At 37.4% G+C, this 12,443-nt stretch overlaps 1 protein-coding gene across 1 annotated transcript in view; it reads right to left on the bottom strand.

The window, feature by feature from the left end:
• LOC126469833 (protein zyg-11 homolog B-like) overlaps positions 1 to 12,443 on the bottom strand; it is a 222,541-nt gene that overhangs the window by 101,496 nt on the left and 108,602 nt on the right. Inside the window, exons 4-5 of the mRNA XM_050097124.1 lie at positions 9,348 to 9,558; positions 1,537 to 1,711 (exon numbers count right to left, since the gene is read on the bottom strand). Of these exons, the coding sequence (XP_049953081.1) occupies positions 1,537 to 1,711; positions 9,348 to 9,558 (386 nt within the window). The remainder of the gene's footprint in view (positions 1 to 1,536; positions 1,712 to 9,347; positions 9,559 to 12,443) is intronic.

Here is a 12,443-nt window from a genome sequence, read left to right as displayed (position 1 = left end):
GACTACATCCTTTCAATCAATCACATTTGCACTTAGCATAACCACAAAACCTTTACAGTTGTATTTTAAATGCTTTACATTGAGTTTTTCATCAGATCAAAAGTTAATGTATAAAACTTTAAGACTACTGTGTCTGCCTCAACACAACATATGCTTTTGAGAAAACAGAAGACAATTCCAAAACTGACATGAAAAATTATAACATATATAGCATGCCGTTCAGCTGAGTTACAATGAAATAGATAAAATCTAGAAATGGCTACCTCTTAATACACAATACACTCAGAGATTTCTCTAAATATTTTCTCCTACACATTCCTTTGTCTTTCAAAGGTTCTTTTGAAGTGCCTCTAAAATGGTCTTCTAACGTTTTCTTTTGAAATTGAGCATAAGGTGTTGGTTATGGTATATTTAAGTTTTGAAACATTATGCCTTTAACAGCAGCTATGGACTTTGGAAGAAAAGAAATAACTATGTTGGTGCTATATTTGCCAGTCTGGAGGTAGATGTCTGTGATTACCATGTGTTATGCAGTAATTTCTCCATCACCATTAGCTCATGACGGAAAGAAATTCATTTTGTACTTTCAAACATATCTAGTGAAATCAACATATTTCTTTTAAGCAGTGGACTAGTTTGCTTGTGAATTTCTTATTGCCCCTTCAGCCATTGGTTATCAATTAATAATGCCTTCACAATCAAATGACACAACTACCATAGTTTCTGTCTTTGATTTTTTTAGCTAACAAATTTACCAGACTTGATTTCACCAGCCTAGTTTGCTATTTGTGGACTAATTGAATTCATTCTAAGTACATCACTCTATCTCCATAAATGGCTGTCAGAAGTAAATTTGCACTGCAGAAATCTGGCTACAGCAGCCACAGGCAGTGACCATGCCTGCATGAGAGGTGCCTGCATGTGTGGATGTGTGTGTGTGTGTGTGTGTGTGTGTGTTTTCCCTCCTTTCTTGAAGAAGGCTTTGGCTGAAAGCTTAGTGTGTAATAGTCTTCTTTTTGTTGTTCCTGTCTGCAACTCAATGTGTCATCTTTACTGTGAGTTACACTCTACCCTTTTCATAATTGTTGATATTCCAGCCTGGACTTTCCTGTGTTTGAATTCACAGGTAAGTCACTTTTCAGTAATTACTGTCAGCTGCAAAATAGTTCATGCTACTCACTCACGAGCATCTTACAAAAACGCAAATCACTTTAAGCTTGTTGGAATTTCAGAATAATCCCTGATGCTGTTTATCATATTTGGGACAGAAAGGAAAACCTTCATGTATGTCACCGAGATCTAATTTCATAAAATTTTGAATATGTGACACTACAAACAGATAAAACAAAAAATACTGATTTCTCTGCAGTTGTAGCGAAAATTAACTTCTGGGAAACAATAATCCTAATACATACTGATGTTGGTAAGAAGTGAACTAATAATCCTAGCAACATTCTAGGTATGTGAAGAGGCAGTAATCTGAAATTAGTTTAATTGAATTTAATGCCCAACCAGAAATATTTTCTTAGAACTTACCAGATATATCAAGGTAAGTTAAATGAGGCATTTTATCAACACCTTTAAGTAGGACAGTGGCTTTCTCTTGCAGTGCTGGAAAAAGTTCAAATCCATGATTTTCCTTTTCCTCTGAGAAATCCAAAACCCTTAATTCTTGTAACTCGAATAAAACAGGTACATCATTTGTCATCAACTGAAAAAAAACATTAATGAAATAATTTTCTAATAGCTGTCTTGTACTCTGCTTATTCTAGAGGAACAAATGACTGGTTCTTTTGGAAGAGGCCTACAGGCACAACAATGCCGAGAGAATCAAAGAACTTGCCAGAGGGGATGAAATACGCCAGAAACTTAAATCGAGGTGTCAAACATAAATTCAAATTTAATTTCTCTTCAACACTAGTCCCAAATCATGATAACTACAATATTTGACACCGCAACAAAAAGGCACATAGCATTGGAAGAAATTGTTAAAAAAATTAGTTCATGGCACAATCACACTTACCTTCTTACATGACCCGTAGGAAATTGCTCATCTACGCATGTCAACCAGATTACTTCATGAACCAAATATTTATTAACAAGTATACCCATTAGGATGGTGCTCGCTTTTGTGTCCATGTTTGCTCGAAAACAAACTTGTTATTGGATAGGTTCTGCCTTGAGAAAACCCAACTTTTTCTTCTTTTTTACTCAGACAAGATTTACTGAAGTTACTGCATCATGAGTGGAAGTGGCAGAAAGCAAATAAAAAACCAACTGAAGATGCTGTAATTTCAGTGACACAAGTCTGAGTACAGAAGAAGGAAACAATAGTGTTTGCTTAAGGCGGAACCTATCAAAAACAAAAGTAAGTATAGCCATCACAGCTGTCCCACGTGATTACAATGTCATACCTCATAATATGGAAGTACCCCTACACCATATTAGTACATAGTATGGTTAAAAGACTCCCGATGTTAAACTTCTCTTCATAACATTTGTTTATAAAATGCATGCAACAGTCCGGAATTAATCAAGCAATCTGATAAAATTCTTGAAGAAATGTACTTCTTTATAATCACTTTTAAAATAAAGTACGGTTGGTCCTCATGCTAAAGAATGAATTTAAAAACATTGCACTTTACTACATAAGCTTCTCTTTGCAAAACAAGTGTCAGAGTTCCTGGCGGTCAGGGACGATCCACAGTGTTTAGCAAGGAATCAGAAACCTGAAGTGATAAGGCATTTTTAATATAAATATGTGAAACTGTGTATGCCACGTATTTCACTCTCCATCTTGCCTACATATTCGTGCCCAGGTACTGCGGGTGACAGATCAACATCAAGGAGGAGAGGCATATAATTAAAAACTAGTAGAATGTATAGTGTTGCTGCCAAATGTGTTCACATCAGCTGTTACATTTGTTTCACTAATAACATGACTATAGTGCCACAGTACAGCATATTAAATTTTGCTATCAAATTTAATGTGATTATGGTATTTAGTGACTGGTAAACAGCTAGCATGTAGCAACACATACAAATACATCATCTACACAGTGTGTAAACTGACTTTTTCCACATAATTATGATATAAATTGTGCAAATTTTCTAAGGAAAATGGAATTAATTTTTTAAGAAGTTCATGATTGAAACAGCTGCACTTTAAGGAGAATAAAAGTCAATCACTCCGTAATCAGGTGCAGAGGATCATGCAGTGCTAACCAGTCAATGCGTCATCCTTTGCCATATGGCATAATATGGATGCAGTATGTACGAGCATGGGGTCAACACACTGATCACCTAGCTGTGGTAAGATTTCTTGACCTTGGAGCCCCTGTTTCTCTTTCAAACAGCTGCTTAATTAGCCTCCCAAGGCAGGGTACATGCTGTTCCTGTCCTCCTGCCAAAGAATATCCCTTGCAGTATCGAGGAAAGCGTAAATAAATAATCCAAATGAGGGAGCTGAGAAAGGACTGAATCCCGGTGCTGAAAGAAACTAAACAATCTTGAAAATTTTCATATTTAGCTACATGTGTTTTCAATGTAAGGTTATATATGCTGTATGTAGACAAAGATATGTCTACAGATATCAATAGTGTTTGATGATTACGTACCTCCTAAATACTGCCTCCCCCCCACCCTTTTTTTTTACCTGAGCTACTATGGGGGTACATCATAAGATCGAGTAAAAATTATCTGGGTATTGTTTATTTCTCAATTCGGTTTGGTCATTTAAAAGGTTATCAGGATCAGGATCAGGACAACAATGTGCAGTACTTGTACGATTAATTTAGTTATGCAATGACAATTGCCTATAATACTACATCTTATATGTACCTGAATTTATGCCTATATGTCGATGATCAATCTGTGAGCTTAAAATATGTGTAAAGTTGGCAGAGTGTCACACCAAATGTGTTTTAATTAAACGGTGTAAAACCTTCATTTATTTTAACTACGAAGTTTTTAAAAAACCTATGACAAAATAAATTATGTCCTGTTCCTACACCCATCTAACATTAAGAGTAGGTTTTGTAAGAAATTGTAGTATGTCCCATAATTGTAAAATGAGTGCATAGCTCCATGCTTGCTAGTACAGTCACTGGACTGCAATGGCGCTGTACTCAGAACAGAAACAATATCTGTAATCTGTTTACGTGCCAAAACGGCTACCAGTAGCCTGTAAACAGTAGTTCGCTGCTGTGGTTTAGTGCAAAAGTTACTAGTGATGGTGGAACAAACACATGTATGTACATACTGTGCTGTTTTATGATATATAGACATGTGTGCTCACTCTACTTAGCAGCATTACGAATGTATATAACAGCAAATGACAATGACAATAAATGTGTCAGCTTGTATAAAGTAGACATGGCTTAAAGCCAAAACATGTAAGGAAACATGTTACACAGCTGCATTTTTCATTTTGTGTAATCAGCCAAATGTCAAATTACACAACAATTTTTGCAAAATATTTTATAAACATTTTGTATTCTAGCTGCACCTGTTAATGGCCTAAAAGATTTTTCTGAGCAGCTTATCTGAAAATTACTGTGGATACTGGCTACAGTCTTTATAAGGTTACAGTACCCTTACATATAATGGTTATTGTACAGGGTACAAATGCAACACATCCCATAATTTAAACTTTATGATGGGTGACAACAATGCCTTTCAGAAAGCACACAGAGTAAGAGGCCAAACACACCACTTCTGTGTGAGTCGCAACCTTCCCTCTTATATCAGAGTCTAATTATGACACACAGTTATACTAAGAATGTATTTTTACTTATTTGATAACTGTAACTGCATTCTTCATTAATAAATAAGGTTTGAGTTACAACTATGGTTCACCAACTTGACCTAGTCATTCTTTGGTCACAAAGTGGATCACCAAACAGAAGAATCCAGCAAAACAATTCTAGGGAGGTGACAATAGTCATAGTATACCTCATATCATCGTATCAGACCTCCTTTTGCCTGGCATAGTTCAGCAACTCGACGTGGCATGGACTCAACAAGTCATTAGAAGTCTCCTGCAGAAATATTGAGCCATGATGCCTCTATAGCAGTCCATAACTGCAAAAGTGTTGCCGGTGCACGATTTTATGCACAAACTGATCTCTCAATTATGTCTCATAAATGTTCAATGGGATTCAGGTCAGGCAATCTGGGTAGCCAAATCATTCACTCCAATTGTCCAGAATGTTCAAACCAATCAAGAACAACTGTGGCCCAGTGACATGGCACGTAGTCATCCATAACAATTCCATCATTTTTTGTGAACATGAAATCTATGAAGGGCTGCAACTAGTCTCCAAGTAGCCAAAAATTATCATTTCCAGTCAACAATTGGTTTAATTTGACCAGAGCACACAGTACATTCCACAAAAACACAGCCCACACCATTATGAAGCCACCACCAACTTGCACAGTGCCTTGCTGACAACTTGGGTCCATGACTTCACGGGGTCTGTGCCACACTTTAACCTTACCAACAGCTCTTAACAACTGAAATTGAGACTCATCTGACCAAGGAATGATTTTCCAGTTGTCTAGGGTCTAACCGATATGGTCACGATCCCAGATGAGGTGCTATAGGTGATGATATGTTGTTAGCAACTGCACTCGCATTAGTCCTCTGCTACCATTGCCCATTACCACAAAATTTCACTGTCCTAATGGATATGTTTGTTGTACATCCCACATTGACTTCTGTGGTCATTTCATACAGTGTTGCTTGTCTGTTGGCACTAAAAACTCTATGTAAATGGTGCTGCTCTCAGTTGTTGAGTGAAGGCCATTGGCCACTATGTTATCCTCGGTGAGAGGTAAAGCCTGAAATGTGGTATTCTCAGCACACTGTTGACGCTGTGAATCTTGGAATATTGAATCCCCTAATTATTTCCAAAATGGAATGTTCCATACATCTAGCTCCAACAACCATTCCATGTTCAAAGTCTGTTAATTCCTGTAGTGTGGCCATCATCACTTCAGAAACCTTTTCACATGACTCACCAGAGTACAAGGGACAGCTCCACCAATGCGTGCCCATTTTTACCTTGTGCACATGATACTAGCACCACCTGTATACGTGCATGTCACTAGCCCATAACTTTTGTCACCTCAGTGTATAGCCACTACAGGAAGTGTAAAAGTAAAGGGAGGAGGTATGCTTCAACTTTCTCGAAAGAACCATTTTAGTCAAGACTGTTTTAGGAAATACTTAAATATGGCTGGCTCAGCCACAGTTCAGGGTACCACACTTGTAATTATGTGTCTGACTATGGCACATGTATCAAAAGTCATTCCATCATCTTCCACTGGTTCAAAGTTTCCATTTCACTTTGTGGTGTGTTAGAGAAACGACACACGGTAAGCTGCCAGAGTTTCCATTTCACTTTGTGGTGTGTTAGAGAAACAACACACAGTAAGCTGCCAGAGTTAAGCTCAAACTGACATACTCTTAAAACCATCAATTTGTAGCTCGTAGGACCAAAATCTATTTGCCTCACACTAAAACTCACTACTAACTCACTATTTGACAGAAAAATATGAAGAAAAAGTTTGGTTCTAAAATCCCTATTTCGAAATCATTATTTTCAAAATTGCTACATATTATGGCAGAGTGCTACTTCTAATGTGGTCATGGCTGATTCCTTCTGTTAATTTCATTGCTGAACCAGCATTTTAACGGCTAAGTAACAATGTATATTATGCACAATATTTTTTTTTTTTGAAATCCATTCAGTTATGGGTACAGGAATTTTGAATTCCATCTGCAATGGGAAACCCCAATTATCTACCGTTTCAATTTTTATGACATTGTTTCTCCACTAGAGAAGTTGTACTATATCTAATTATTATCAACTGTACAATTTATGAACACTGAGACAGAACCAATTAAGCAGCTTTTCCCCCTCTTCCCACAACACTTAAGAGGGTGGTGGTGTTGGGGGGGGGGGGGGGGGGGGGAAGGAGACAAACAAAGAAAGGGAGAAAATGATGCACCACAAAGGAATTATCTGAATGGGATGGTTGGAGGCCCCTGCCCACAGTGCCCCAAACGTTCTCTATTGGAGAGAGATCTGTAGACATTGCTGGCCAAGGTAGGACTTGGCAACCATGAAGACAAGCAGTAAAAACTGTCACCGTATGCGGGCAGGCATTATCTTGCTGAAATCTAAGCCCAGGATAGCTTGCCATAATGGGTAACAAACCAGGGCGTAGAATACTGTTGATGTGCTGCTAAGTTGTAAGGGTGCCCCGGATAACAAGCAAAGGGATCCTCCTATGAAAAGAAATGGCACCCCAGAACATTACTCCTGGTTGTCGGGCTGCATGGTGGGTGATAGCTACATTGGGATCCCACCACTGTCTGGGGCATCTTAGGACATGTATTCACTGGTCACTGGTGCTCAATTGGAAGATGTGTATGGAGAATGGAGACACACCAGACAGAAGTGGGATACCAATGTGACTGTCATCCACCATACAGCCTGACAACCAGGAGAGATGGTCTGGGGTGCCATTTCTTTTCATAGCAAGACTCCTTTGATTCTCATCTGCAGCACCCTTACAGCACAGTGGTACATCAATAACACTCTACACCCTGTTTTGTTGCCCTTCATAGCAAGCCATCCTGAGCTTATATTTCAACAATATAATGCCCGTCCCCACATGGTGAAAGTTACTACAGCTTGTCTTCATGCTTGCCAAACCCTATCTTGGCAAGCAAAGTTGCCAGATCTCTCCCCAACTGAGAACGTTTGGAGAATTATGAGCAGGGGCCTTGAAGCATCTTGGGATTTTGACAATCTAATGTGCCAATTGGACAGGATGGGGCACAATATCCATCATGAGGATGTCCAATAAGTCTGTCAATCAATGCCAAGCTGAATAACTGCTTCCATAAGGGCCAGAGGTGAACCAATGTGTTATTGACTTGCTGAATTTATAAGTACTTTCTCCTAAATAAATCATTCAATTTTTTCTGAAGTTGTAATCATTTGTTTATCTGTTCATGTACATTAGATCTGCTGATTTCTACACCATTTGGATGATTTCTTCATGGTGCACTGTCTTCTTTGTCGCAAAGCACATAAAGAGTGATATATCAGCAGTTATCACAGATACTATTTTCTGGTCAACAGTTTCCTTTGTTAACTTTCATTATGGCCACTAAGCTGATACAATGAAATACAACAGAGGCTGTGGTGACAAAATTCATTACTCTGTTGTAGAGCATGCTATGACTGCCACTAAACACATTACTTTTATTTTTTTCTTCCAAGACCTGTTCCTTAAAACTTCGTAGCTCGAAAGTTCTTGTCCCCATCTGTCAACAATTTACTTTAATTAGAATTTATTTACATTTCTTTTACCTCTCTCTTTTATATTTGTGGCTTACCTTGTTCTTTCTTTCACTAATTACATCTTACTTCATTTTCCTATATTGATGTCTGTTTTTGTGTTGCCCAACTGCTTCTTTTCTACTATTTTTCAGTTCTCTCTGTTAATATCATTATTGTGTCACCTATGCATCTATTTTCAATCTACTCCCCTATATTTACTTTTTAAAATGATGTTTTTCATCTTTTCAAATTTTATCTTCTGCAAGCTATCTTGTTGTTTTTCTTTTTATTCCTACTTGTCCTGAAAGTTAGCATTCATGTGATCTTTTTTCTTGCATTTCATTTTATATCTTTCCTAATGGACATAATCTAAGATTCGTAGGCTTCAACACAGTTATATATCATTTAAGGAGTTCATATACCCTTTCAACAGTTTCTCAACTGATAAGGCTGATTAATATTAACATTTAGCTGCTCAACATAAATTTTAAAACATGAAATTTATTCTTCAAGTCCACAAGTGATTACATGAGCTGGCAACTGTCAACAACCACTCATTATAAAACCAGAAAAGTGAATTATTCTATCTACATTCTTCACAACCAACACACAATCATATTTAGTGTTATTCTGATGTATATTTCATGGACTGAAGTTCTGGCATTAGTAATCACTGTACAGTTCCCATCACTTTACAGAGGAATACTACACACATGATTTGGGGCTATTAGCCACAAATGTTCACATCAGTAATACTCAGATTCCACTCCTTTCCAAACAGATGCTTAAGAAGATATTTTGGGATATAAAAAATAAATGCTTGACTTAGTGTTTCCTTCATGCTTCAGACATCTGATATTATTTTGATTTCACTTACAAGATTATACTACTTCTGACTCATTGAATTTATTAATTAATGCTGTTATCAGAACATAAATTTCCATTTTTCACATCCTACTTCATTATTAACAAACTTTTATAAACACATACCTTCAAATTATACATATATAGGCTCTTTAGTCTGTCTTTGCATTTCTTTAATGGAGCAATATCATCCACTCTCGTGCAAGAAATATCTAAGCTCTCTAGGAATGGCAAGTCTTCGGTAACTATTTCCAACCCATGTCGGTTAAACTCTGTCCAGCTAACATTTAAGCAGCGTAGGTTGCGAAGTTTCGAAAGAGCAACTACTACACAATATCTGAAAAGAAAGTGAGTCATACTTACAATGTGAGTATTCACTGAATATATATACAAAACAACAAAAATCATTTTGGAGCTGTGAAACATAGCGGTAGAAAGCCAATATACATTAACAAAAGTATGGATGGAATTTAGGTGTTAATGACAAACAAGATACAGAATTTCAAAACTCAATACTTCAGCATGAAACTATAAATACAGTAAACAACAGGCAGAGATGCAACACATTCTATAGAAAACAAAAATGAAACTCAAAGCTTTAAATATCACAAACATAACAAAAGAAGGCATTATTAACTATGGCAGAAGAAGAAACCACGTTTACTGAAGAAATTATAATAATAATGCAGACAGCAACATATCTTCTCCCAGTATAACAAACCTAGGAAAATTTATAATGGCCGAGCGGTCTAGGGTGCTGCAGTCATGGACTGTGCGGTTGGTCCCGGTGGAGGTTCGAGTCCTCCCTCGGGCATGGGTCTGTGTGTTTGTCCTTAGGATAATTTAGGTTAAGTAGTGTGTAAGCTTAGGGACTGATGACCTTAGCAGTTAAGTTCCATAAGATTTCACACACATTTGAACATTTGAAATTTATAATGAAACAAAACAATCATATGGCATTAGTGGCCAGAAGACCCCATCTGTTGTTGTTTGGCTACCTGGTGCAAGTCTTTCTATTTGATGCCACTCCAGAGAACTACACGTCGATGAAGGTGAGATGAAATAATTAGGACAATACAAACAGTAGCTGCCTGAGTGAAGAAAATCTCCAACCTGGTTGGGAATCAAACCCAAGACCTCATGATCTAGAGGCAGTGATGTTAACCAGTAGACCAAGATCTGTGTATGGGAAATGTATAGGTAGATGAACTGTGTTATTACCTACTGGTACCCAGTGACGAACAGCACTTGGTAATAACACAGTGGCTCAGTGGACTGGCTCCTCATATGGACCTGAAATTGGTCTGATGATCGTTGTTACACAACCAAAATCAGTAACACAGGTAAAATTAAGATTAATGTGATTTACATGCAAGACTCATCATATCAACATAACTACTGCTGTCTATACCCATTTTAACCTGCCTATTGTAGTCAAACCTCTACAATTTTTCACTCACACTTCGCTCCATTGCCAAACTGATGACTCCTTGATGCCTCAAGGTGTATCTTAGGAATCAATCCCTTCTTTTAGTCAAGTTGTGCCACAAATTTCTTTTCTCCCCAACTCGATTCAGTATTTCTTTATTAGCTACCCAAACTATCCACCAAATTGTCAACATTCTTATGCAGATCAGCTTTTCAAAAGCATCTATCCTCTTATCATTTGTAAAGTTTATCTTTCACATTTCTCTTCCTATAAGGCTGCACTCCACACCTCCAAGACTCCAGAACAGACTTCCTAAAACTTGAAGTTTAATGTTAGCAAATTTCTCTGTTTCAAAAACGCTTTTCTTGCTGTTGCCAGTCTGCATTTTTTGGCCATCATAGTTATTTTGTTGCACAAATAACAAAATTCATCTAGTAACTTTAGTGTCTCATTTTCATATCTAATTTCCTTGGCATCAAAGATTTTATCCACTGTATTCAACTGACCTTCAAGGCCTTTGGCATTCCTGATACAATTACGATGGCATCAGCAAACCACATAGTTTTTATTTCTTCTTTGTGAACTTTAATTCCCTTTAAAAATTTCTCCTTCATTACCTTTACTGCTTGCTCAATGTACAGACTGAACTACACTGCAGATAGGCTACAAATCTGCCACCCTCCCTCCGTAACTACTGCTCCCCCTTTTATGTTCTTTGATTCTCATAACTTGTCTATTTTGTGTACGAGTTGTAGATTACTTTTTATCACTATATTTTATCCCTGTTACCTCCAGAATTTCAGAGTGTGTATTCTAGTCAAAGTCAGTCTATTTCCTAAGATAAGTCATAAGATTAGTACTGTATAATGTGTTTCTACATTTCTCCAGAACCTAAACTGAACTCACCTGAACTTTGCCTCTACCACTCTTCTGTTAATAATTATTGTCAGTATATTGCAAACATGACTTATTAAATGAATGGTTCCATAAAATTTACATGATCTCATTTTTTAGATGTCTGTATTTGGTTGCTTAACTTACTAGGTTTTTGTATTTTCTCCTGTGTTACCCAAGGATTTCCACTGGACCTTGTCTTTCTGACTGTTTGATCCTCTGTTGTTATCATTATTTCATCTCTCAAAGCTACTCATCTGTCTTATACTGTATTACTTTCCTCTGTTACAGTCAATCATTACCTAATGCTCCCAATGAAACTCTCAACAACATACAGTTTTTCCAGTTTATCCAGGTCCCATCTTCTTAATTCCTTCCCAACTTTCTGCAGTTTCTTCAGATTTATTCTGCAGTTCATAAGCAATAAACTATGGTTGGAGTCCACTTCTGCAGCTGGAAATGTTCTGTAGCTTAAAATCTGGTTTGAAATCGCTGTCTTACTGTTATATAATTTATCTGAAACCTTGCAGAGTCCCCAGATACAAACTCCTTTAATGATTCTTAAACCAACTGTTTGAAATGATTAAAGTGTGCTCTTTCCAAAGTTCTATCCCCCAGTCCACATTTTCCAACTACACTGATGCTCATAAATTAAGGATAATGATGATACATGGTGAAACAACGCTCTGGTGGGCGGTTTGTGGGTTTAAATCACCTCCGGGTATGACCAGCGCATTTGACCTTCGGTTGTTGCATGGTGGCGCTGGCAGCAGTCCACATACGCAGAGGTGTGTTGGTGCATGTCAGAGTACGGTGCAGTGAGTAAGAGTGCAAACATTTTCAGATGTGCTAATGGTGACTGTGTGTTGAAAATGGCTCAAAGAACACATATTGATGAC

Source organism: Schistocerca serialis, chromosome 3, assembly GCF_023864345.2.
Source record: "Schistocerca serialis cubense isolate TAMUIC-IGC-003099 chromosome 3, iqSchSeri2.2, whole genome shotgun sequence".
Taxonomy (NCBI): Eukaryota; Metazoa; Arthropoda; class Insecta; order Orthoptera; family Acrididae; genus Schistocerca; species Schistocerca serialis.
Note: the sequence above shows the minus strand (reverse complement) of the source record. Positions and strands in the feature narration are given on the sequence as shown.